A 27,734-nucleotide genomic window follows, 5' to 3' on the forward strand; every position below is an offset into this window, starting at 1 on the left:
GGACTCTACTTATAGGGCCTTGGGAGCTGTCCCAACTCTCAGTGTGCCCAAAATCTGCCATCTTGGTCCTAAACTCCCAGACTGCACCCAGCCTGCTCTGCCCTGATCAGGAGCATCCCTACATCTTAACCGGTAAGCAGTTTAACCTTTGACCTTTTGGTCCTTGTGGCCATTAACACTCCATCTCAAAACATTCCACAGATTCTCAAAGGACTGCTCACAGAGCGTACTTAGAACCAACAAAGATTAGACTTAATTATACAAGGGTGTTACATAAACTAGCTTTTTTTGACGGTTACCACTACTCTTGGATTTTTTGGAGTTCTGAAGATGAGCCAAGACATTTTTTTTGGGGGGGGGGTCAAATATTGAGCAGATTTCCTCTGACGTGGTGCTCCATTTTACCCCACACTCCTTCTCCTTTTTTGCCTCTTATGATTGAATGTGGAGCAAATTTAATGCTCTATTTGTAGTTTATCCCATGGGCCATTTTACAGTCGGGTGGGTAGGTGGGTAGGCATGTTTACCATTTAGTGGGCTATAGGTAGAAAAATTAAAAGCCTCATCACAAAAACCCGCTTTTGTAATTTGATACATAATCAGTTTTTCCAATGGAGCGCTTCGGTGTCAAATAAAAAACACAGACAAAGAGGTGAATCATGTTCTTCATTGTCTGCACTTGCCCCTAATCCAGACAGTATAACCCCACTGTTTTGCTTTCTCCTGGCAGCTCCCTTAAATGTTCTGCCGCTGCTGCCGTCCCACCCTAATAATGTCAGATTAAGCTCTGCACAACTGTCCATCTGACATGAGGGCTGGATTTGTGCTGGATTTGAAAATCTGGACGGGATGCCTCCATCCAAAAGCTCTGTAATTCTGCACACACACACTCACAGAAGCAGATTAAAAAGCAGAGGATGCGCAAGTCCACGCAGCCTGTCGGTCCGCCACGCTGCCGTGCACAGTTTGGCGCGGTTGCATTTTGCTTTGACCTCGATCGCTTTGAGGTGTCTGGTTGCATCAAGCCCCGAAAAAGTTCCTCAACTGTCCTGAGCCGAGTCCCTCATAAACAAGCACTTTGGCAGCAGCGCCGCAGCATTGTTTTAATCTGAGGTTGGGATTATTTGAACATGTAGCTGGGTTATTCATGTGTCGATTGTTATCGGCAACGACAAGGACGCCGGCTTTGTGGATTTCAGAGATTTGGGGGGGTTGGTGGGTGCTCGACCCTCCCCTGGCACAGATGAACACCCCGGAGGCTACAGTTCTGATTCAGACCAGCCTCATCCCCAGACATGCCCCGGTGATGCCCGTGTGCCTCACTGGGCACGTCCCTATTTTGTTGCAGCTGAGGGAAAGAGGGGGGTGTTGGGGGTTGATGGGGTGGTGGGTGATGGTCACCCAGATTATGCCTCATCATACGGCCTATTTACAATTGGCACCAAACAGTGCGGCAAACAGCGGCGCAGAAACGCAAACTGAGCTCATCGGGGGAGTCGGTTTTGTGTCATCATATAATTTCGAGAACCGTCACGTGTTCCTCTGGTTGCTCATGTGACCTGTCGGCAAGGACCAATAGGGTGTAAGAGTTTGTTCTGGGCAGAGCAAAAGGCAAAAAAAATAATTTTCCCTTTGCAATTTTTAATCGTCCAACGCCGAAAGTGGTCGTCAGCGACTGTCTCCTGCACTGCATAAAGGTAAACCCTCTTCTTGTTGCTTCTATTCAGGAAAAACTTGTTAAAGCTCCAGAGTGAGCTTTACAATAATAATAATGAATAATTTGCATTCTTATAAAAATGATTTGTTCTCTACTTTAGTTAAATACATACTTGAGTTGATTACTTGACTTCCAGGCACATTAAACAGTTGAAACTTTAAAAAATGCCGCTCCTCACCGAGTTGGGTATCGCCATCAATAATTAATTAACTTGATAACTTACCCACAGCCAGGAATAAATCATTACGCACATAATGAGCTGTGACATGGTGCAACTTATCGACCTATTGTTACCTAATTTGATGCTTTCAAGTTTATGTTTTTTGTAAGTTAGCCTCAGTGAGCGCCAATAAGATGACCCATACGGGAGGAAATATTTTGGTTCTCCCTGGGGAATTGTCGATTTTATGGTCAGTCGATTTTGCTTTCAGGCGTCTCTTGATTCACATTGTTTAGGTGTTCGTTGTCTTGGTTTAGATTCAAGCATCAGCGATTTTATTGTTTCGAGAATTAGCAGTGAGCACGAAAACAATAGTAAGTGGAAGAAAACCTGCTTAAATTCTGCTAACGATGAAGCCAGACCGCCCGAATTTATAGTAGAAATGATGCTCAGTGGAATTGATACATCAGCCCCCGTGCCGCCCCCCAACAAAAGATCATTATTCCAATTATCGTCACACAGATATTAGCACTGCTGATGGCCTTATTTGCAGCTAGTCATAGACCAAAAATGTCATTTGCCATTACTTCAGAAGCGGCTCTCTGTGTTGCACTTGGAAACCGGCGATGAATAACTCCTTTGTTTGGGTGAAAAGCTTCTGTTTGGCACTCAGATTAATAAAGTCTGATACACTCGGAAATTTTCTGTTGGGAGGTGACAGAGGCCGAAAAAGAAAAGAGGATGAGGACCTGGATGAGGATGCGATCTCGAGCCGTTCTGCTCGACCGCTCGGCGAAAGCCCCCACGTATGGAAGCCATGACTTTGTGACAAGCAGTGATCTCACATTACAAATTGTGGCAAATCTAAAATGGCCGACTTAACGCTGGGCTCTTAGCGCCGCATTCACATCACAACATGGTGCGCCTGCATTGTAAAGCCTCCTCCTCGGCCTCCCCACCCACCCCAGGACACTCGGGCTATTTTAAGGGAACGCAGAGTAGGCGGTGAGGTACTTTTAAAGCCACTTGGCGATACTTGGTCTTCACGTCTTCCTCGCTCAATTTGTTCTCTGATTTGACTGGTCGCGGTGAAGATGTGGTGGCCAGAGTTTTGATTGTGATTTGGGCTGAGGTATCAGGATGCTGGGCTGCTGATGTGGGCTGACAGCTCTTGAGAGCACTGTCATAGCGGCGTATAGGAAGGCTAACTGGGCGGACGCCCCCCCACTCAGCCGCGTACAACAAAAGCCTGTGCCAGACGAGACGAGAGCTGCTCATATACCAGGAAACGCAGGGCGAAAACCTCAGGACTTAGAGCAACTCTTCTCCATTTCTTCTACTTGATCTGCCTACAGTTCCTATTTCTGACAGCAGCTAGCAATTATACACCACCATTTTCCTGTTACTTCAACTATCACAAACTGTAACTGAGAAGAGATTTGTGGGTGTAAATGTAGAAGAGAATTGTCAAACAGTGATTTGAGCGGATGCACGGGAAACATATGGATCAATGAGGTCACCCTCTGCACAACAGCCCGGTTCTGGGCAAACATATTGGCCACATTACGGATACACCTTTTCTCTTGGTTGCCTGACATGCACCTGCACACATTTGTCAAGGGGTTTGCAGCATCATTAAATACTGCACCACTGATTTACTTAACCCCATAATTGAAATGCAAGTGTTTACTGAACCTTCTGAAAAATTTAATATAAATGAATTAATACAATAAACATTCATTAGCATATGTACATTTTAATTTGCATCATATTTGTTCAGTTTGGCATTGTTGTGAAATTAATTTTGTTTTTTCAGAAGGAAGAAAAAATCACACTGATGTAGAAGTCTCAAAAACTCATGCATCAAATACGATACAAATGGGGTTGCAGGCTCAACGTTAGCATGGTTGGTGCTGGAGGTGGAGCTAACAGAAGTCAGAAAATTTTAAACAAATCTTGTCAAAATTTCTAACAGCCAAATGCAGTTCAATTTTTATGACATAAAATACAAAAAAAATACCCCTATATTTTAATGAAAAGAGAATCTGCTTTAGTTATATTCTCTTGGTTATCAATATGGTGGTCGACCCACATAAGCTCCACCCACCAAGTGCTTGAGAAACTAGGACTGGTGACTAAAGGACCAATTGCATATGTTGTTGTCGCCCTTGGCAACAGCGAGAGTGACTGCAGACTGTAAAAGTGCATTATCTGTTTTACAGAAGCTTTTGTAAATGGTAAAATTCAATAGTAAAAATATGTTGGTTAAAAACATGTATATGTAAAATACGGCACACTGTACTGTATTTTTACATCATTTTTACAATCATTGTTTTACCATGCTTAAGCCACGCCTTCTCATTTTTTGCCTCACACAAAGGTTAGAGTGGTTTTATTGCAATTTAAACGAAATACCAGCTCAGAAACTTTGCGATTTTATACCATTGGAATAGCTTGAAAAGGTGAGACTATTTAGATAAAAATAAAAATTTGAATTTAACAATGAAGAGAACGCTGCAGCTGGTGACAGGTCTGTGCTGATGCCACTGTTTACAACAAGTACAGTAAAAATAACGGGCCCTAATAATGAAGGCTAAATAAAACATGTGCTGATCGAAAGTTAGGTGTTTAATAGTTCGTTAGACATGTCATTAATGTCCTTTTACCTTTATCAGAACGGTTGCAGAGATGGGAGTGTTGGGAGTGCAGCTGTCCAAAGAGTTCAGGGAGACCTCATAAATGAACACCACACAAGAAATTGGATGGTATTCAGAACAAAGATGTTCCGATATTTGCATTATTATATTAAAGGTAATTAATTAACTATCCCATGAGCACTTTTTTAATGACAGAAGACTGCACACAACTCGCTTGAAACTTGCCACCTAATCAGTAAAAATCTTGCCGTCTCAAGCTGCAGATTCAATTTCACAAACCTCGGCCGTGCAGCTTTGGCTCAGGCTCTGTTTGATGTCGAAACGTCATAATGACATATCTGTAGATATGTGGATTAGGATGGAACAGATGACAGAGGCTTTGGCCTAGATTAGACTACCGGTCGCCCATTTAATGATTTTTCTTTTTCTGCTCCTCTGTTATTCTCGTGACATGAAACAGCAGCAGTTAGTGCCTTGTTTTTCTATTCCACAGGAAGGAGTTTGATTAATTATCCTCTTTATCTTCGACTTTCACATTATGGCGGATGTCACGGTGACGGTTTGCACCGTCAGTTTAGCCCCGCAAAATAAAAACAGCTCAGAGTCGAGGCCGAGGGTGGAATGAGAGAAAGTCGCAGAGAGTGACTTCATCCATAATGTAGCTCTTGAAATGCAAAGCACCGACAGCTTCTGAATTCATTAACCTACATTTTAAATCAGTATGTGAGGCACTAGATTAGTTTCCTGGCCAGATAAAGTTTCACATTGCAACGTTAATCTATACAAAATGGCCTAAAGCTGAACATTTTATGCAGAAATCTGATATTCTGACCCCTCACACCAAGTTCACTTTGATCTGCAACCACCTCTGCCCAATAATTTCCAATTAAGAATAGATAATACAGTTAATGTTAGTTTATAATCAATAACCAGCTTCCCTCCTTACTAAATCAATTTTCAAAAAGAACCCCTTAACTTCACTTCTGCGAGTGTTTTTCCATCATTCACGCAACACCGGCTCTGCACAACAACAGCGTCTCCTCATTGTTGGCGGGAGATAAAAGAGGAGGAGTTCGAGTTCTTCTAGAGCGGCGCTCGAGCCTTTTCTGTGGCGAGTGCCGAGCAGACGCAGCGTGAGATGATGGGAGGAGAGGGGAGTTGGGAAGAGTGTGTGTGCGGAGGTGTGGGGGGGGCATTTTGTGCACTGCGTTGTCCAGCCGAGCGTAAAGCGTGATTAATTCAATAGCCGCCATAGAGGAGGAGGCTAGCAGTGCTGCAACACCGAGCATGACCCACTTTCCCCATCAGATGTCATGAAAAATTCCCTCTCTGCATTCCCCTTCTCCAACTTCCTGCCTGAGCAACGGAGACAAGGAGAGCAGAATTATATATAAAAAATAAAAGTATATAAATCAATGCAATAGCAGAAATGATGGACACAGGAGGAAGGACTCCTATCAGAGACCAATCCTTTAGCTTTTATCAGGATGTCTTTAAATTAGAGTTTTTATCAGGCTTGGAATTTTTTTTTTTAAAAGCTGCAAGGTTTTTGCCCATTGGCACCAATGATTCACAAGGCCTTGACCCAATTCTATTATTATACAGGAAACATGAGCAGAATACAGTCTGAGAAAGCCACTACTGAAATGCAGCTCTTAGCGCTGTGACCCCGTTCGACTCTGAGGTTCAGGCAGCCTCGAATTTTGTTGACCTAAATCTACAGAGAGGTTTCACGGTCTTAATCACAGGGAAGGAGGCTCCTCCATCAAGGAGGGTTTTTTTGTTGTTGTTGTTGGGAGGGGAGCTGTATTGTCCGAAATATTTAAAAAAGAAGAAAGGATGTGAAATGATTTTTAATCTGAAAGATCAATCTTCCCAGCAAAGACCCTTCTTTAAGCACCTTCCTGCCCCTGATGTGAAGTTTAGAAAGGGATAAGGATCTTCCCTCGCTCATCTTCAATCCCGTTGTCAATCTTAAATGTTTTTACTTTTTTTTTTTTATTCCCCCCTCTCTCTCTCCAAGCCCCTGGAGAGGACCTGCACCACTGGCTTGGGTCTTAAACCCGGATTAAAGCTTTTTATGTAATCTGGTCTCCTCTGGGAGATTGGAGAGACAGCTGGCAGCAGAATCCCCGTCCTTATCTCTCGACCCTCCTCTGGCCTCTGACCAGCATCCCAGCGTAGATTAAAGGATGAATCTACGGCTATCGTTTCACAAAAAAGCATTATTTTCAACATATGTCTGTCTAGGTTAGAGGGTATAAGAACTGTACATTACAAAAAGAAAGATTAGGCATTTAGTCTACTAATCGATTTTGATATATTCAATTAATTATTTAACCCTGTGGGGTCATAGTTCATGGCATGTTTCTTTTCCCCAGCACAAACCCAACCGTGAGTCCGACATCCAAGCCTGAAATTTCAGTTTAAGACAGTAAAAAATAAATAAATGAATGAATAAATAAATGCTTTACAGGCATGAAATGCTAAATGAAATGATACTTTGGTTTATTTTATTATCATAAACTCAGTATATTTCAGTTTCTGGACTGCTGGTCAAACAATATGAGAGACGTGAAGCCATGTTCTGCACTTCATGTTGTTACGGTTTAGGGTTTGGAGTTCCTTCATTTCTTTAATGTGAATATTTCCTGCTTTTGTCCATTTTTATATGAAAATCACCTAAAAATCTTCTGGTTTTTGTACCTCTCTAATCTCTAGCACCCTGACTCCCTCACTTGGACTTTTATTTCACATATTCACAGCCAACAAAAAGACAAAAACTATTCAACATAACATCTTCCACATAAAGTGATGCCAAAAAGGAAAAATGTACACCCTCTAACAGCTAAAACCCTGAAGAAAATACACAAGTCTTGCACTTTTTTACATACATTTCTAAAAAGGGCGTCACATACCGTCCTTTAGCTCAGAGCACCGAATAAAGCCTGATCTGAAATGCGAGGCATCATAAAAGCAGATTTTTTTGCCACGTAACAACTGCGACTCGGTCGTCTGAAGGCCTCGACAAACATCTCACCAGCAGGCACAGCTGGTCAGGTCACAGTTTCAAGCAACACTCATTTGAATGATTCACAGCTACAAATGACATCAAGTGATTAGAAATTACACAGGAAGGCAGCCAGAGAACACATTACATATAGATATATATATATATATATATATATATATATATATATATATATATATATATATATAAAACACAGCAATAATGACTGTGATTGGCAGACTGTGACATTATCTGTCTCTGCAGTCAAGGTCAGCCACTTCAGGATCTCTCCTGTCCATATTTCTGTCTTTTTCTTGACTGCATTGTCAATCACCAGAAAAAATATTCATACTGACTAAAGCAGAGGTTTCTAAAGCGTACTTGGGAAGGTTAACTCGTCTTGTACTTCCTGTCTCTGAATTTGATCTGAAAAAAGGGACATCTCTCTTCTCCCCCCCCTTTTTTTTCTCTCTCCATCTGCAGTGCGTAACTCTTTTATTCCTCTGATTTATTTTAATAGATTTCCTAATAATTCAGTCTCACAAAAAATGGCTTTCCCTTCTGGAAAAAAAATTGGATTATCATCATTTAAATCTTGTTATATCAGACAATTCTCCCCGTCAAGATATTCCTGATTTATTTATTAGCAGGCACAGTTTCCAGTTGTGGATTTTAAAAAAAGAAAAAAAAAGAAAGAAGTCCTGCAGAGCCACGTTCAGGTACGTAGCGCCATCTTGTGCGTGCTCTCGTCACTGCGAGTCCTGCCTGAGTCATTACATCACTTGTCAGGCAGAATTAGAGGCGATCCGGCTGAAATGGGCTCGATAAAAATAAATATGGCGCTCGTCGTTTGATGGCTCATCTCGTGACTGTGGAGACATATGCTGACCTACATTTCAACTGCTTTTATTGCATTGGATCAGGAGACCACTTATCATTCCATGTATTCTGTAATATTTGTGGTATTACCGATATATTTAATACCTAAGGGGAGAATAACAAGATGCTCTTCTATTATTTAACCCCTTCTCCCATCTATGCTTCTGTGTGTGCAGTGGTTACTGGTCATTTTTAAGTACAGTTGAGGTATGTGTCACAAAACCTGCACAAAAAAGTTGCAAAATCCAGTTTTTCTTAAGAAAAGACAAAGCAGCGACATTAAAACCTTGATAATCTTCCTATAACACCTCTAAGACTATTAAAAACACAGGATTGAGCCACACCGTTGCACTGACCTGTTTCTTCATTATTATGAGCAAATACACTGTTGTTTATTTTCACTCAGTCCCACAGAGACTGAGTGTGGATTAATCCACAGCTAAAAATAGTCGACAACAAATCCAGTTTTGTTTTATTTGTTTGGTTTTTTTCACTGCTGTTTGAGTGATGGTTGCTATAAACTGCAGTTCACATCCATTTTGTTAAATTACATCTTTTTTTTACGACATTCCCAAATTTAGTAAGAACAAATTAGGCAAACAGTCAAGAAAAATACTGAATGCAACCATGTTTGTAGTATTTTTAAATGTACATTTCCAGGTGATTTTACACAGTCTGCATAATGAGCCGGGTCCCAAAGAGAAGTTCAGACTTTCATGCAGGCCTACATTTTTATAAAAGCTTCAGGCGAAGACTATAAATGTCTACAGCTTTAGACTTGCATGGTTTGGATACATTAAACAAAACAAAAAGTGCTGCACTGAATCTCTGTCCGACAGCGGCCCCCAGTGGGCCAAGAAGGCACTGCAGTTAGGCTTGTTTTAAATTACGAGTTAATATTAAAAAAAAAATGTAAAACCACAAAAACTAAGCCATGTCGTTATATTATTACTACATATTTAGTTTCTTATTATATATATATATATATATATATATATATATATGTACACAAGGAATAAAATACATAATTTCTCATTTTAAACACGTTTTTGACAGACTTCTAAACTATTTGCATTTTATTCCTTTTATGAAATAAATTTGTTATGCACTTAATTCTGAGGATTATTTTTAATTTCTCCGACCTATTATTAGCCCAGAAAGAGTTAAAACTCATCAGATGATCGTAAAAGGATAATAAGTACAAAAATATAGTACAATGTAATGTTTAATTTAAAGGAATTTCCCATATCAAATTCATTACAGATGTTAAATTTTTCACAGTAAAGGTCAAAGGCTGGATAAAAGTTATCTCCACAACTAAAAAAACATCATTTCCATCTTACAAATATTAGAAAAATGTTGTGTATCAACCGCAGTTTGTATTTACGGAGTATTGTTGTTTTAAATAACTGACTGCTGTAAATCTTGTTTGTTCATTGTGGATGTAAGAGCCCAACAAAGGATACATGTTTACAGCTATAAACTCTACATGCAGCACATCAGTATTATAACCATGTTAAACATGAATTGCCCTGTTTAAATAAATAAATACAAATAAAAAATACATTTTTACAGATTTTCCGTACTTTTCAACCACACATCAAATTTTAACACAAAAAAGTAGAATTTACTGGCATTTCCCGTTTCTTTTACAGTGTGGGTTGTAGAAAGTGCTCTGATAGGTCAAATTTAAATTTGGGAATGGCTGCCCTACACTAACTGAAGCAGAATAAATTAAAATGAAAGCATCAAGCATTTTTGCATGTCTGCGTTTCTTTTACCTGGCAGGTGACCGGTTGGCTGACTCTACCATCACACTCGCATTGGCCCTCGACTTCCTCTGTCACGTGACCACGCCCCTTCCTTCACATCCAATCCCGACATGGAGCCCATTAAGGTCCAATCAGAAGGTGGACTGAATGTGACCCTCACCATCAGGCTGCTGATGCACGGCAAGGTACAAACACACGAATCCAAACTTGACTTTTCTTGTTCTGCTTCTGCTTCCAATTATCTGTAAAAAGAGCAAAGAAAACAAAAACTAATTTCAAGGAGCCCGTGGCGTCTAACATTTCTTTCTGTTGTTTCTGCAGGAGGTTGGAAGCATCATAGGAAAGGTATTTATCACAAGCACAACAAGCAGAGCATGTAAAGCATGATAACGCCGGTGGGAAATGCACAAAACATCTCACTGCTCTTTCTCCCCTTTGCTTTCAGAAAGGAGAGACGGTCAAGAAAATGCGTGAAGACGTAAGAAGAATTTTTCTCAAACTCTTGTTAATTATTTTTGTCCTATAATCACGTATTTAATGATTTTTTCTCTCTCTTTCTCTCTAAAGAGCGGCGCCCGTATCAACATCTCAGAGGGGAACTGCCCTGAACGGATAGTCACCATCACCGGGCCAACAGATGCCATTTTCAAGGCCTTTGCCATGATAGCCTACAAGTTTGAAGAGGTACCATTTATTATTTTACACCACAAAGAATCTGTTTTTACAACACTAATAAACTTAGTATTATTTAAGCACTGATTTCAAACCAAATCTGAACCATTTTCCTCTATAAGAATTTTTAAAAATGACACATTTTAAGAGAAAAATTAGCAAATGTAGCAACATTTTTACTTTAACATCTTAGTGGTTGCATTCAAGAATCTTACAACTGTATGTAAAGTAACAGCGTAAAGGCTGTATGTGCATCTGAGTGCGACCGTACTTATGAGAGAATCCAGCACCACTGGCCTGCTTTAGCACCTGTACTGACTCATTTCCAGGTGGAATGCAAAGCAGCTTTGGCCCTGATATGTAGGACAGAAATGTGCTGATCTAACCTTGCAACACCCTCTGAAAATGGGCCAGTGCTGTGTTTTGATTTGGGTGCCGTATCAGCATACTTTCAGCCCGACCAAGCCAAGTGTCTCCATAATACAATAGAGAGACTCAACCACTTATTATTCACGCGCTGCACACAAGTGCTGCTTTAAGTAAGTGTGGAAATTTCAGGGTCAGTTGTCGTACTACGACACAAACATTTTGATTTTGTTTAACTCTGCAACTCAGCTACTCTCATATATTAGTGTAGTCAAGGTTTTATCGATTACGCCTGAATTCAGTGTAAAGTAAGTGTGAAGGTACCCACATGCCACGCTTACCAAATTACTAGAACCCCACCCCATGTAAGGTTTATGTCACAGCTGCTCTGAATTAACAGTAGTGGTAATTACAAAAAATAATTTTTAATGTTCCTGTAAGGGTTAATTCACCAGCATGTGCAGGCTCTTTAATCTAAATTATAGTTTTAATGCTAAAAATAAGAATTTTCATTAATCTTAATCAATTATCCATGAATGGAGTCCATTTACAAAAAAAGGTGAAAAAAAGGCAAAGCACATTTTTTTAAAAAATATTACAGTCTTTGCTGAATAATGATACAATGTTTAGTTTTAAACAAGTTTTCGACAGATTTCTGAAATATTTGTCTTTTCCTCCTTTAATGACAGGTGGTAGTAATCACTGTACTTTGTACTTTTACAAACCCCCATTAAAATAAATGTTGTGTTTGCTCTGTGTACTGTAGGTGAACAGGGACTACAGCGATGTTAATCATTTAAATGCTCTATTTAAGTGAAAATATTTCACGGACTGCATATTAAATTGGCAAACTGAGAAGCTTTTTATTTTTTATTTTTTAGGAATCATGGATGTCACGCTCTCTAGATAACAAGATCTGTCTTGTTTTCAATGATAAGTTTAGAAGCCAGAATCTGTGATGCTAATCGAGTGTTGTGCCTGCAACAATGCAATTTATATGCATTTATACAGGGCTTTACTCAAAGCACTATTATGCAGAACTTTGTTCACAGCTAGCTTGTGGGAAATACATGTCGGCACAGGAAGATCATCTACTCCACACAGAAAGGCTCCAGCCAGGTGAGGCTTGACAGTGCTGCCAGCGGACGTGGTATTAGCATGCAGCACATCTGTGAAGGCCCCATTAATGCTAAACAAAGCACACAGGTTTTAAAGCAACGCTGCCTACCAGACAAAGTGTTTTTCACGGACGTTGTTGCTTATTTCAGCAAGACTACGCAAAACAACAATCACATATCCCAGCAGCAGATCTTCATAGAAAATGAGTGCAGAGCTAAGTTGGCTGAATCAGTCCCACTGAAAAACATACATTTAAAAACAAAACAAAACAGAAAAAACTGTACGAGCAAACAAAAATGGCAAAAACCTTTCAAAGTTACAGAAATTTGACTTCTCAATGCCATTGCCAAACCACTTAAAGTCTGGTACAGTGGTCCCTCGCTATAACCCGGTTCACCTTTCGCGGCCTCGCTGTTTCGTGGATTTTTTTGTGCAATTTTCCATGGGTTTTTTTGTGGGGTTTTTTACGGCACATTGTGTTCTGCGTCCTCACTGGCTGTAGACCATTCTCAATCAATCTTGTGCAGTGTCTCCTGTACAGTACAGAATGCGTTCAGCTTGTCAAATTTACATAAATCTTCGATTGTTAGCAGTGTGACTCTGAAGTGCTGTACTGTATGTTTGTAAGTTTTCTCGCCAAAAAACACAACAATGTCGACGAAACGTTTTGCACCATCAAAGGCAAACACGGGTGCCTTTGGTTTCATTCTATAATACTGGACTTATTTTTCTACGAAGGTTTGAACTTTGAGAGTGTTTAAACAAGAGAGAAAAGTGTGAAAATGTTAGTGCCTGTCTAAGAAAAGTGTATAAAGTGGGTAGTGAGGGGTTTTACAGCCTTAAAACATCTATAATAATTGTAAGAAATAAAGTTGGCGACTTCGCGGATTTCACCTATCGTGGGTTATTTTTGGAACGTAACTCCCGCCTGTATCATTAAAAGCCCCTACCTTGACCATTTCACCTTTTTTTCTCCTCAAAAGAAGTCATATGCACATGATTTGGACATGCATTTGCCCATTAAACTTGTAAAAATCCTGCAACCACAGCTGTCTCTAACACAAGGGCATAATGGTACATGTTAATTATGCTATTACATAATAAACCGAGGTAATACACGAGATCATGAGGGCAGAAATAGAACAATCAAGACTTCCATGTGTGGCAATCATACATTTACATGGTTCTATGATAAACTCTTTTTCAGTTTCCTGTGCTTGATAAACAACTTGGAGTTATTTTTAGTTAAATGCAAAGGACTAGCTTTCTTTTGCAATAACTAGACTTAATTATATTTCTTGAAATATGATTTTTGGACCATGTATCAGGATTTTATGCTTCAGTGACACTGATTTATTTTAAGTAAACTCTCTTACTGCTCTGGCAGCCAAATTCGCCTTTTTTAAGTGAAAAAATGGCTCATATCTCAAAATCTTGCTCTCATTTTTTCAGGAAATGTATGCACTGTCATCTCGACAGGATACCTTCTGTTAGTGCTTCATCATTAAATAGGATTATATTAATAATACTGCTCTGGTCAGTTTCTACTGCTGTACACTAGCTGTACAGTACCTTATAAAATAGGATTAGGTGGAAAATATTATGATTATAGCCAACAGATAAAATGGTCAACTTTAAAGTAGCATCATACTGAAATACCGAGGCTTTAGCCCTGTTTATAAGAAGAATATTAATAAAAGCAGCAACTTAAAAGTGTGAAGAGATGTTATTGCCAAAAAGTAAACATCATTTTAGCTTTTTAAAGGTCATTTTGTGCTGAAGCAAAGAGTTTTCTTAAAGCGCTGATGGTGAGTTAAGAACCATGAAGGTAGATTTATTACAAAGCCTCCACTTCACAGACAGAAAAACACTGTGAAAGTCATCGCATCTGACAAAATGTGTTCTTTCCTCGCCCGCAGGATATAATCAACTCCATGAGCAACAGCCCAGCCACCAGCAAACCCCCCGTAACCCTGAGGCTCGTTGTCCCGGCCAGCCAGTGTGGATCCCTCATCGGCAAAGGAGGCTCCAAAATCAAAGAAATGAGAGAGGTGGCGGCACATTTTTCATCCTAACGATGTCTATAAACATAAAATCAATCATGTTTTTTAAAATAATGACACTGCCAGAGGATATGCTCATATTTATCCCTCATATAGCTCCCATGTAAGCTTCCCAAATCCCACATTTCTGGTTCATGTAGTTTCCATTTAAGCGTCCAGTCTTGCATAATCCCCGGTGTGCAGGGCTCCAAGAGATCATTTTGCTCTCCCATATCGGTTTCTGCTCAGTTTGAAGGGATGCAGGGTCATGTAATGAGATGATATTAATTTTTAAAAAAATGTTTCTTTCTTGCCTCCAGTCCACAGGAGCTCAGGTCCAGGTGGCAGGAGACATGCTCCCCAACTCCACTGAGAGAGCGGTGACAATCTCAGGGGCCCCCGAGGCCATCATCCAGTGTGTCAAACAGATATGTGTGGTGTTGCTCGAGGTACGGTGAGGGGGGTGGGGTGGCCACACAGGGGACATGAAAGAAATGTTATGTAGCTGAAAATAAGTTTGATACGGAGAATTCAGAGGCTTGACTACACTTTTAAAAGTAATTTACTCCTAGAGTTTCTGCTGTATCCAAAGATTTGTTTCTAAATGTAATTTTTCACATTTAATGTATCCGCATATGTTTTGATATTGTTTATGTTTGCAAGTCTGGATTATTAACATTACTGAACTGCTGCAGACACATTTCTTTGCCTTTTAGATGGCAAATGTGACACCAAGTACTCAGTACATGACGGCAGAGACATGCACATGTCCTGCACTGACTTAATGTTTGCACAGTCGGGAGAAAAGCAGGTTTCCATAAATCGAAAACAGCAGCCTTAAAACCTCGTGTGTGGACTTTTGGGTGATTTTTGTTTATAGATAACAAACTGACACATCTGCAAATAGGTTCAGGCCATAGGCTGTACATAAAAGATGTACACAGTCATCGTAAAGAAACTCTTTGTTTTTGTGAACTCCTATTCTGAAGCCTCAAATTTGGGGTGTAGTGCCAAGTTGTGAACTAATGCTAATTAGCTGGGTTATTACAGTTCATTACAAAGACCGGGGACTTAAATATGGGTAGCTTTAAATAAATGCTAACTTAAGGATAAAACACTAAAATTTCACTCAGGAAAAACTGAAGTACAGACTTCCTCCAAACCAGAAAATAAACCACACAGCAATCTAGTAATACCACAGTCACAATGGAAAGGTTTACTTCACTTGAATTGTATGGTAAAGCCGACAGTGAAGAAACCTTATGGAGCTCAACAGTGAGCTTCCAAAAATCCCATTCCCATTCATATTGTTCATAGGGATTTTGATTATTACCATAATGCTATGAGTCAACTTACTACAACCTGCGACACTGTGAAACGATGATAATCTCTCCTTTAGAAACCATAACTCTGCATTACATCTATAGTTCAAAAATACAGGATTTTTAAGACCAATACCAGTAGTGATATTGATACCAGTACCAATACCGATACTGATATTTGGTAAAAACCCAATATATTGGACAATAAATTTTCTTTCACAGATATGAAACTCAAACAGAGTTACGAAGCATTTGTTATGTGTAGTTATTTATGAATCCTTACTGAGATAATATGAGAGTGCAGTTCAAAAGTTGCCATGCTTCATTGTCACAACAAGTCATGAATTATTATGCTCGGTCTGATTCTGCTCGTCAGCTGGTTGATCTCTTTGTGGCATTCCAAACGTGTTGCCAAGAGGAAAGTTGTGGAGTGCCCTCTGGTGGACAAACTATGCAACAGCAACACTCATAACAGAGCTGAAGAGTGTTTCTCCCATCTGTTCTGTATAGGCCTTTAGAAATGCCAGTACTGATATATGAGATCAACTTTGTTTTAGCAAAAACACAGTTTAGTCGTAACTTTGGGGGAAAAGAATACTCTTCCACTTTCCTAAACTGAAACAGCAATTTCTCTGTTTTGTGAAAGTCACTGTTTAAACCTACGAACATCAGGTCGCTTAGTGAGTGTAAAACTTGCTGTGACTGCAGTCAAGAACTAAGCACCGTCAAAAACAATACTACAACCTTACAAACTCTGAAAACTATGACAATGAAAAGGAGGAATTTTAAAAAGGCTGGAAGCCAATCCCATTTGTAGTGCATTATGGGATAGGTTGTTTCCTAACCCTAAAAAGTAGTTATGTACATAGTCTTGTACCTCTGTCTTTTTTTATTATTATTATTCTCCTGGGGTTTTTTTTATCCAAATCAGATTTTCTAATGGTCAGCATGGCTTTTCAGTGGTCATGGCTTAGATCAAGGCTTAAAACTCTTTATGTAAGGATCTTATGAAACATTAACAGAGAAAGTTCACTCCTGGAACCGGACTTCTTAAAAAAGTGGGCAGTCACTGCTGAGCTCAATCTATCACTATCTCATATTTACACCTTATTACAAGTCAAGTGTTAAAATCCCACCCAACCCCAGTTTTAGAGTCAACCTAAAGATATTACAATTACAGATTTCATTTTTATAGCCATGGAGTGTAGTTTATTAAATCCAAGATTAAACTCAGGATTGTGTTTAAGCTAGTTTGGATCACTGAAAGCTTTAACTTATGATATTTATATCATCTTCTAATGAAGGTGGATGTTGGTGCAAAATTTCACAGCAATCTGTGTCATAGTTGCTGAGATAATTAAGTGATGGACTTACCTGTGAACAGCATAAATAGCATTAACCCTTTCATGCATAGTGGTCACTACAGTGGACAGCTATTCAAAGACTGTTTTCTTATATTTGTGTCAGTGTGTACTTACACATTAACCACTACACTGGACACTGATGTGTCATCCTGATTGAGGTTGTCATAATTCATGCATGAAAGGGTTAAAGCCTGATGTATCAGTAAGAAAAATTCACCCAAAAGATCAAAGCAGGAGGCATATATTTGATGTTTTTGACAAAAGTATTGTTACCTTCTTGTAATTCTGTGTCGGAAATGGAAAAAAATGCTTTGGATCAAAGGGCTACACGGTATTTAGGTGTCTCTCTTTTTCTTGCACCATTAATTTGAACTATCTGCACAGCCAGTTCTCCATTGGGCCTTCATGATGGCACCAGCCATGGATACTAGGACATTTGTGACATGACTGTAAGTCTCTAGACTTAAGAAAAAAAAACCTTAAATAACAATATGTTGAGTCATCATTATCCAGTTGAAAGTGGTGTTCCAGGTAAATCCAAGTTTAGTTGTGCACTGAACCACGATTTGGACATGTAATGTCAGCATGAACGCACAGTGAAGAGCACTTTTTGTGTGGGTGTCCACAGGTTGTCTTCCCTAAGGCACTCTCCCTTCTGGTCTCACTTTATGCAACTTCTTTCTTTCTCTCTCTCTATTATTTTCTGTCTTCCCGTTCTAACACTCTCTCCACATCCCGCCCTTTCTTCTTCTTCCCCCCACTCTCTCCTCCTTTGCTCTCCTCAGTCCCCACCGAAAGGTGCCACCATCCCCTACCGCCCCAAGCCTGCCTCCACCCCTGTCATTTTTTCAGGTGGCCAGGTAAGAGCAGACCCACTGGGGGCGTCCACAGCCAACCTCAGCCTCTTACTGCAGCACCAGCCACTGCCTGTTAGTGTCGCACCAGGTTTTACTCACTTTTCCTCCCTTCCTCACTCCCCTCACCCACCCAAATCCCAACTAGCATGAAACCCTCACTGCTTTTATTTGTTTTTAAACTGTCATCCATCACCCCCAGCCACTCGAACCAGAACTGAGATCAATTGCGTTCAGCTCATCTGAGTCAGAGGATCCATCAGGTGACTTACCTTTTATTTAGTGAAAACTGATGCTGGTGCTTCTCACTGAAAATACTCTGCTTAAAAGTCTAAAAGAAAATCAGGAAAAACAAATGTTAAGCTTGATGAAGCTTGGGGAAATTAAACTTTACTCTAAAGCCTAAAACACAAGTAACCAAGTTACCAAGACAGGAAAAATCCTCTAGAGTAGATACTCTTGGAAACACAGCTTTTTCTTAGTTTGGAACCAAAAGCAGTAAAAATACACAAATATACTTCTGTAATTTTACTTCAGCCGTAAACAGACACAGGGAGTAAAGGAGCTCACAGCAACAGCGCCAGCCACAATGGGGAGGCTCACAGGAGCAAGGTGTGTTGCTAATTAAGGTGGTCTGCAGGGGAAGGGAAACTCAGTGGCAGCAGCTAGTGGATAGGGGTAGTATGGCAGGACAACAAATGAAGCTGCAGCTTATATTAATTATATTTTAAAGGGTACCTGTTTTATTCATTTCAAAGTACATATTTTTATTTTTGGACACTAATAGAGCAGCTTTGTATGATTCACAGTTAAAAATAATCCCAGTTTATCTTATACTGAGACACGTGCAGCTCCTCTCCTTTTATGGAAATCCATTGGTCAAGCAAGCTTTCTTGTGATTTTGAGCTGTAGGTTTTGGCTACAAGTGAGGTGTGTCTGGCTCACTTGTAGAGTGCTAAACACATTTTTAGATCATCTATAACAAAAGGAAGAAAACATCAACATTTTAGAAATCTGTCTGTTTAAAACAAAAAAAATTATATTGTTAGTTGTTAATATTATTATTATTATTGAGACACACACGCACACACACAGGTCTTGCTTTTCTTTACTTTAGCTCCAATTAACTAGAGCTTATTTTTTACCATAGGCTATGTTCACCTTTGTAGCTTTGCTGATCAGTAGGTTGGAGGCTTTCTATCCTCTACTATAACAGGACATGAGTGAAAACACCCAGCAAATGGCCTGGGGCAGATTCACACCTGTGCCTCTGCAACAGCCTTAAGGTATATGAATCACTTGAGCAACACTGTGAGTTAAACTGGCACCCCTGCTTGGTGGTTACATCAATTATAAAACAGGGCAAAATTGTGAAGGAAAAATCTTCAAAATCATCTTAATTAATAAATATTTACATCTAAAAAGCTTGAATTTGTGGAAACTTGGCTATATTTATATTCAGCTGTGCAAATTACTGCTGGTTGACAAATCTATGAATAAAAAAACTGCTTCAGCTCTATGTTATTCAGGTCAGGTTTGAGTCAAAAGATTCAATACTTCCCTTTAATTACCTTTAAGAGTGGAAAAACTTAATATAAGAACCCATAACAGGAGTCTGGAGGCAGATTTTTAATTAAATTATTCAGTTATTCAAATAGTTGCAGGCAAAGTTCTTGTGACTAACTGATTAATCACTTTCACTACATTCATCTATAGCATCTATAACTGTTTTGTTTGTTTTTAGATTTTAGTAGTTGATGTGAGACTATTGAGAAAGGCAGTAAAATATCTAAAGCAGAAGCCACAGACTTGGTGTGTTTTTATTCTTATATTAAAAATCAGCTTTGTATCTTGTGGGATAAAATTCAATTTTGCTCAGTTCTGACCTCTGTGGCTCCTATAAACCACATGTCCAATAGGACACGACACCTTACTCCCCTCAGGGTCGCTCCTTTGGTTTACTCCACACCCTCCCAATCACCTTCCTGCTGTCTGATTTGTCCCTTTTTTATTTAGTTCAACTGGATTTGATTGATGAATTGTAGGAGAACTTGACAGGAAATCTATAATGCATGACTTACATGTAATATGACTCATAAGATATAAAAAAACATTTAAGTCTATGTTGTCCTTGAGCTGTAGAAATGTCGACAGTTCATTTTTTCTTGATTTATATTTTGTTTCAGTCCACTTTTGTTTATTTAGCTTTTCAGAACTTATTTAATAATGTGTCTTGTGGCATCGTAACAGTGAGCTCTTCTTCTCATGTTTGCAGGCGTATACCATTCAAGGACAGTATGCCATCCCACATCCAGATGTGAGTGCCCCACGAGGCAGTCAACCTTGCACCCTCTATAACTCTGTCTCGCTGCATCCAGATTTTCTTACTTTCTTTCCACCCTTATTAATATTAATTGTTAATATTAATACAGCTTTTATTCTGATATGTTATTTCCTATGTTTTCTAACTTTTCTTATTCTTGCCTCTGTGCCCTCTGATTGGCATTAAACCTCATGGAGCTTGGCCTGAAGAAGTTATCAGATTAGTCTTGAAGTTTTTGATGGACTTCAGATCGACTTCCGACCTCCACTCCATTTCTTTTTACAATCTAATTTTAATTAAACTAACTAACTTTAATTAAACTTTCCACTTGTTGGCATGTTCAAACAAGCTCAAGAGGAAGAAGAGGAAAAATGCTTTTTTTGCAAGTAGAAAGGAAACTGTATGGAATCCCAAAATGAGGAATTTTAATTTGATGGTAAAGATGACTTTGAATACAAGAAGGTTTTGAAACTCTCAGTGTTCAACTCACCTTCAATTTGAGTTATTTATCTTAAAGATAACCCCCTGTGGGCAAGCACTTGGTGAGAGTGGGAAGAAAAAGCTCCCTTTTAAAAGAAAGAAACCTTCAGCAGATTCAGGTTCAAGGAGCAGCAGCCATCTGTCATGACCAGCTGGTGGTAAACATTCAAAATGTAAAGTTACAGCTGTTAGAAAATGTAAACTCATGAGCCTGATTGATTTACTGACAGTCAGTGAGCGTGAACAATATCATTGACTGACATATGAAAAGGTGATATTAGGCATTAGGGGAAGGTGACATCAAGGTATTACATGGGCAAACATCCACCCATCCATCCACTATCCTCGACTATCTAAAGTTGGATCACAGTTATCTAGGCAGACTATTCCAGATATCCATCTCACTGGCAACGCATTTCAGGAGGTATCCAGGAGTCATCCTAACAAGATCCCCAACTCAGCTGGTTGGTTGTTCGCTTGTGGACATTCAAGGCTTCAGTTGCCTAGATAATCCTCTAATGTTGTTACCACCAGGTAATATCTCAAAGGTATTTTTCTCTCTCATTGCTTGTAGCTTTAACCACTCACTTGGAAGTTGAGAAAAGCTTATCCCAGGTCCTGTCCACTTTGCGTCACCAGTAGTGTCGTTGGCAGGTGCTTGAAGTCGTGGAATGTCATTCAAATTCTACAGTTTCTGCTCAGCACGTTGCTGCAAATCACTTTTAGTTTGTTTGGGTTTAAATGATAGTCACTAGTTTTATAATTTCATACCCTCTTTTGCTCTCCACACAGACTGTTTATCTGCATTCGAACAACACCTGCTTTAAAAAAATGGCAAATAAAAATCAGACAAGAAGCACATTATATACGGCAACCAGAATGCCTCTGCTACTAAAACTCTCATCTGTGGTCACCAGATTCTGAATGTGAACCTGTGCAGAGTGATTGATTGATTGCAGAGTTCTGTTCTAGAAATGCAGAGTTTAGCTCAAGAGTTTAGTTTAACAACTGCAAAGGTCTATTTCAGAACTGCAGCAATTATTTTAGCAAGTGCAGGATTCCAGGCCAGAACAGCACAGTGACATTTTATTCCCTAAGCTGCAGTTTCAACATAGGCTGTTCCACGTGTAGCAACAGTAACAATGAGGGGCGGGGCTTATGAAATCCTCCCAAATGCTCCAATCTCAGGCCAAGTCCTTCATGAGGTTCTCCTCTTCTTCTGTCTTTCTTTCATGGTCTCTCTCTTTTCTTTCTGTCTTTGTCCTTCACCTGTCAGTGTTGTTACTTCTCCTCAGATCCTTACTTTACTCTTGTAGCATTTCGGACTGACCTTTGTGCGTGTGTGTATGTGTCTGGTGAGCGTGTGCGTGTCAGAGTGCGTTTTTAACGATGACCTCATAGCTCTGCTGTCCTCCTCCTCCCCCCCTCAGCAGTTGAGCAAGCTCCACCAGTTGGCTATGCAGCAAACCCCCTTTACCCCCCTCGGACAGACCACCCCTGCCTTCCCCGGTACGTACCCACCTACACAATGACCCTCTTCACCAAAGATCCTTCTCTCGTTTTTACCTGTAGAGACGAACACATTCTCTTCCTCCTTTTTTTCTCTTTCTCTTCTTTTCCTGTCTCTGTCCTTTCTTTCTTCTTCTCGTTGTTCTCCTCCTAATGGTCTCTGTGGTTCACTGCCATTGACATGGCCTGCTGGTGGTCTGCTCTTGTTGATGTTGAGGCTTCTTTTGTTTTTTGTTTTTCCCTTAGTTTCCTTATTGTATAGAATTGCAGTTGTCTTGGATTTTTTTTTCTTCAAAAGTTAAAACTCAAATTTGTTGTATTGCATAGGCTCTGCATAGGGCTGAGCCACATTTCCAGTGACATGCGTTTGCTGCTGGTTTATAGATAACATAGTATTTTATAGTAGATCATCGCAGTTTGCCTCCTTAACGTGCCAAACTGTACTTTATGTCCTTTCCCTTTCCTCCACTCTTTCTGTCTGCTTCCTGTGTTCAGCAGCAGGTCTGGATGCCAGTAACCAGGCCAGTACTCATGAACTCACCATTCCCAATGATGTGAGTACATTTGTCATGATATGCAGACACCCAACAATGCGCTTTCACTCACCATTCGTCACTTTCATTTTTTCCTGACAGGGTTTAACGAAACTTGCAAACAGCAGTGGTTTAAAATGAGACATTTTTCACGAAATCTGACAGAGAATCAGGTTATCCATTATCAGGCTTCAGGCAAGTCAATATTGTGAATGCTGTTGCAGAAATACTGTTGTCTTCTTCAGTCACACTTATTCAGCAGTTTGGGTAATTTGTGCCCACTTTCTGCTGTTTTGTCACTCCCTAAAGCTATAATCGGGGCGAATGCTCAAAACTGCTACAAAGGAATAAATAAAACAACAGAAAGTCTGCATTAAACTGGTAAAACTGGTTATCAAAGCACAAACTCCCAGACATGCTCTGTTTTATCATCTTTTCACATGGCTTCCTGCTGAAGTTTCCAGCTATGCAATGTGACAGCAATTCAGCTGCAACAATCAGAGACAAAGTGCAGCCAAAGGCAGTTAGCTTTGCAAAGTGAATGTCCTTAATGGAGAAGACTTGTTGGACCTAAATAAGGAGCATCTAAGTTATAGTTGAAAAGCTGTCAAAGACTGGCCAGTACTCACACGCTCCACAGAGAATCTATCAAATGTCTCTTTTATGTGCTCTTGCCATGCTAAGTCCCATCCTCTTTTCTTCCCAGCTAATAGGCTGCATAATCGGACGCCAGGGAACCAAAATCAACGAGATCCGTCAGATGTCTGGGGCGCAGATCAAAATAGCTAACGCCATGGAAGGGTCATCGGAACGCCAGATTACCATCACAGGGACTCCCGCCAACATCAGCCTGGCCCAGTACCTCATCAATGCAAGGTCAGAGATCAGTGACTGTTTGACTGCAAAAATAGCCCAAACAAAGAGAAAAATGTGAAAAACTTCCTCCTTGTGAACATGGATGATATCTTTTGAATTAGTGCCTAATTAGCTGCTTTCACTTTGTCAAGATTTTGCAAAAGCACTTTTTTCTTCTCTTAATGAGCTCTCAGTGAGTGTTATTTGTTTATTTTATTCTTTGTTTTTAATTGCCTTTCCATCAATGTTTTGCTTTGTAACATCACGTTTTACCACCATAACTGTTTAAAAATACATCATAAATAAATAGTAATGCGCAAGAGTTTTGAGCCATCCCCCATTTCTTTATATTTTAAATTGTATATTTAGGCTCTTTGTTTCTAGCAGCCTATCACAAAGACAAATAATTTTTATCCATTTCTTTAACTCAATCTATGAAAAATACCAAAGATAAATATAAAATGATATTTTAAATCATAAAAATACATAAAATAGTACTTTTGAGTTACCAAACTTCAAATACATCTGTAAAAATTTAAGGAGGGCAAAAGCAGACGTGTCAAAAACTATCTACAGCAGATGAACAATATCTGAAAATCATGTCCTTAAGAAACTGTAAAAAATCCAGTAAACACCTGATACAGGACCTGAGCGATACATCTGGACCTGTAGAAATGGTCTCAGTTGAAGGGTGGCAGTCAATAAGCCATTTTTAAGGAAAGGAAACGGGGAAATGGGGTGAGGTATGCTGAATTACACAAGAACTGGACTGAAAATCATCTCCAATCATTCTCCTTTAGGTTCAGAGACGTGGCGGCTATGTGGACTGACCCATCTTCCATGACCACATCCTGAGATCCCTGACTGGCTCCTCCGTTTGGCCCTTTCCAATGACTGACTACCGCAGACAACCCTGATGAAGCCCTTCGGACTCTGGCTCTGGCTCTCCGAAAACCCTGACCACCTCCCCACCCTGGTTCAAAGCACCTCAGGGAGGATTGGGTGCTCACTTTTGTTTCAGAGAGCCAAATTAAATTAACAAAAAAAGAAAAAAAGAAAATGGATAACAAAAAAGAAATTCTCTGTTGCTTAGATTTTTTAGAGAACTGTTGAAGCATGTTGAATGTTTATTAGGAACAACTTGTGTTACTCTTTCTTCTTTTTCTCTCTATCTCTTGCTTTCGCTTTCTCTCTGTCAGTGCTGCGTCATAGAACATCATTTAAAAGTAAAAAAAAGTACTAGTAAAAGACTGAACGTTTTTTGTAGGACGTAGTTATTTGCATATAACAGCTGCTCAGTGATGCTATCGGTAGAGTGCGTGGTGGGATGTAGCCAAATTATCAAATTTTGATAATGTATTTCTGAAAAGACAAAAAAATTGGACTGTTCTGCTTTTGTCCTAATTTGCATCTCTGTCAAATCTCTACCCATGACTCTTTGCTGCATCACATGACCCTTTCAAGCCAATGGTATCACTCCTAGAGCCTCCCTTCTCATGTTAATTTCCTAGGTTTGCATTATATTGCATGTTTTCAGTGTTGTATCGTCGCGTATTTCAGTAAGCCTGTTCCGTGTACTTCAGATGTTATTATTATATCTTTGTTTTCCTGTTCTTTTCCGCAAACTGTTTTCAGCATTTTTGGCCACTCGCGTCTAGTTCTACTCCCTGCCCAGACAAAAAACCTTCCGACACAGCCTCCTTCTATCAACACCGAATATTAGTATATAGATGCATGAATGGGAATTAGTGAATAACCAGTGGCTAAAACACTGACTGAAATTTAAAATGATTGTTTACTAACTTATTATTCTACTGTATTTGTTTTTGTATGAGGACTCTTGTGACTTAGCACATTAGTCGACTACGCGGCGCTCATGCAATAGACTACTCAACACTTTACTCTGGACTGCCTCTGATGTAGAGAGGATTAGTTGGACTTAAAAGCCAAGCGTTGCGTCCAAACCTTTCGGCTTCTTTCCCTTGTCTTGGAAAAAACTTGCTAGGCCGAGAGAGGTTTCTAAAAACTTAAAACTAAAAAATTGGAGGGAAAGAAGCCGAATTTTAATGGCACAGAGGCCTAGACGTTTGGACGAAGCCAGATGGTATTTTTTGGGCCAAGGAATGTTCAGGGGTTCATTGGGGGGAACCCGCGGGGCCTGGGCGGACGTGACCACTCAGTCTCTTTTTCACGATTGTTCATCTCGTCATGTTCTTTTCATTGTCATGCAGTTGATTTTAACGCTTTAGGTTTGAATGTCATTTTATTGTCGCGACTGTGTCAGCAACATAATTGTTTTTATTTTAAAAAGTAAAAAGAGGACAGGTTGGATGACAATTCCTGCTTTGCTGTTTTCCAGTAAAGCCAGCATGTATTTATTTATGGTGTGTTGATGCACTTATGAATTTTCATTCGTTGATCATGAACATTAAGCTAAGTTAGTTTTGTTGTATTGTACTTAATATGAGAGGGAGGTGTGGGTGATATTTGGTATGATTCAGTAATTCAACTTCTCCCACCATCTTCTGCTTATGAAGATGCGCTAAAGATAATAGACAGCTTTGGGTCATCTTTACTTCTGAGTTTCAGCTAAGCTCTTTTCAGCGTTGACGCTAACAAACAGCTGTTGAATGTTATTGTCGACTCACATTATCTGCCATCCAACACAGAAACTTTCTGCATTTACAGAACGTTTGTTTTATTGCCAGTAACCTACACTGAGCTTAAAGGAGAAGTTTAACTGTTTGGGGGAAGGTTTTTAGGGAAATATGCTTATTTCTGTATTTTTACATTGAACAATTGATGTTTGCATGCTAAACACTGACTAGCACAAGTCTATGAAGCTTATAAGCACATAAAGACTTTTAAATTGTATGCAGCACCTTATTTATACTATTAAAAATGGTCAAATCTTTATGCTAAGCTAAGCTAACTGGCTCCAAGCTAAAGTTTCAGATCCCCTTTTCTTTTTTTATGTACCAGTGGTTCCTGTAGTTCATCCCACATTAGAAACCATAGACAATCTAGTTGTCTCTGTTTTTCATGCTAGGTTAAGTAAGCTTACTGCTAACTTAGCCTAGCTATAAGTACACAAATAAGCATATTTATATTTATTCCTATGACTTTTAGGTGCGTTGATGACATAAATGGACCAAATGCTGTATCAATATACTGAAGGAGGCATAGTCAGTGATAATTCTGCAATAATTCTTACATTTTGATGTGAACTCAAGTAGTAGTGATAGAAATGACATTTGGGATTCGTGTTTCTTTTTGCTTTCACTTGTCATAGCTTGTATTCTAATGGGAATGTTTGTCAAATTACAAGAAATTTTGTTTTTTGGCAAACTTGTTTTTTTGTTTTTTGTTTTTTTTTAGAACTGTTAGCTAATACCTGTTAAGAGGATATTCTTTCTAAAATTGCCCACAACACTGTAATGGTGAAAAAATATCCTCAAGGGCATTGTGGCTCTTATAAAACAGTTATCAGTGCATGCTGAAATGTTTGCTTAAAACGTGAATAATCAATGACTAGACAGCCGGAGTGTGCATTTTACAAATTTAATCTTGTTGTGTTTTATGAATTTGATTAATAAGCAGGAATATTGACTTGTAAGTGATGGCAGTGTGACTTCAATAACATCAATTTTCATGTGTTACTCAGTGTTTGAAAACTGTATTTACATTTGTGTATATGCCTGAGTATACTGCGACTTTGAAACAAACTGCAACTAATGCAATAATAGGGTGCAATGTGCAATTATTTATTCAGTTTATTATTAGCATAGATACAGAAGAGCGGTGTAGCTTGTTTAAAAAATGCTTTTTTGAATTTTATCCACTTTTCATTTGGTGGCAACAGCGGGGGGAAAAAATGGCTAGACATGTTTGTTTTTTTTGGTTTGTTTGTTTGTTTTTCAGCTTTTCTTTGTGTGTATTGCAGTTTGGGGGGAACAAAATGATAGAACTTTGTAACTATTTTCAATTGATTTATTTGCTATGTGCAGATCTATATTAGTTGTGAGTAATTACATAGGTTTTAATTTTACAGTGTTGGTAAGTATACAAACAAATAAAGTTTCATTTTTTTCTTTCTGTGA

At 39.3% G+C, this 27,734-nt stretch overlaps 1 protein-coding gene across 9 annotated transcripts; it reads left to right on the top strand.

Annotated features, from left to right (window-relative positions):
* Nucleotides 1–31: 31 nt before the first annotated feature.
* Nucleotides 32–27,734, top strand: LOC134620135 (poly(rC)-binding protein 3-like). Of its 9 annotated transcripts, none has more exons than XM_063466108.1 (13): nucleotides 32–132; nucleotides 10,212–10,380; nucleotides 10,517–10,540; nucleotides 10,641–10,673; nucleotides 10,763–10,879; nucleotides 14,272–14,403; nucleotides 14,715–14,843; nucleotides 17,866–18,009; nucleotides 20,210–20,251; nucleotides 22,168–22,246; nucleotides 22,742–22,800; nucleotides 23,486–23,655; nucleotides 24,435–27,734. In XM_063466108.1, the coding sequence occupies exons 2-13, from the start codon at nucleotides 10,306–10,308 to the stop codon at nucleotides 24,487–24,489; spliced, it is 1,059 nt and encodes a 352-aa protein (XP_063322178.1). In that variant the 5' UTR covers nucleotides 32–132; nucleotides 10,212–10,305; the 3' UTR covers nucleotides 24,490–27,734. The 9 variants fall into 9 exon arrangements, with proteins under 9 accessions (XP_063322178.1, XP_065325770.1, XP_065325769.1 ...); XM_065469698.1 differs by having other exon boundaries at nucleotides 22,745–22,800; XM_065469697.1 differs by having other exon boundaries at nucleotides 22,171–22,246.

Source organism: Pelmatolapia mariae, linkage group LG23, assembly GCF_036321145.2.
Source record: "Pelmatolapia mariae isolate MD_Pm_ZW linkage group LG23, Pm_UMD_F_2, whole genome shotgun sequence".
Lineage (NCBI taxonomy): Eukaryota > Metazoa > Chordata > Actinopteri > Cichliformes > Cichlidae > Pelmatolapia > Pelmatolapia mariae.

Bases quoted from the DNA above. Each gene is read 5' to 3' on its own strand.
- LOC134620135 (XM_063466108.1), top strand. From the start codon at position 10,306: ATGGAGCCCATTAAGGTCCAATCAGAAGGTGGACTGAATGTGACCCTC. The intron at 10,674-10,762 runs GTAAGAAGAATT...TTCTCTCTAAAG, and splicing joins TCAAGAAAATGCGTGAAGAC to AGCGGCGCCCGTATCAACAT. The intron at 14,844-17,865 runs GTACGGTGAGGG...TGCTCTCCTCAG, and splicing joins TATGTGTGGTGTTGCTCGAG to TCCCCACCGAAAGGTGCCAC.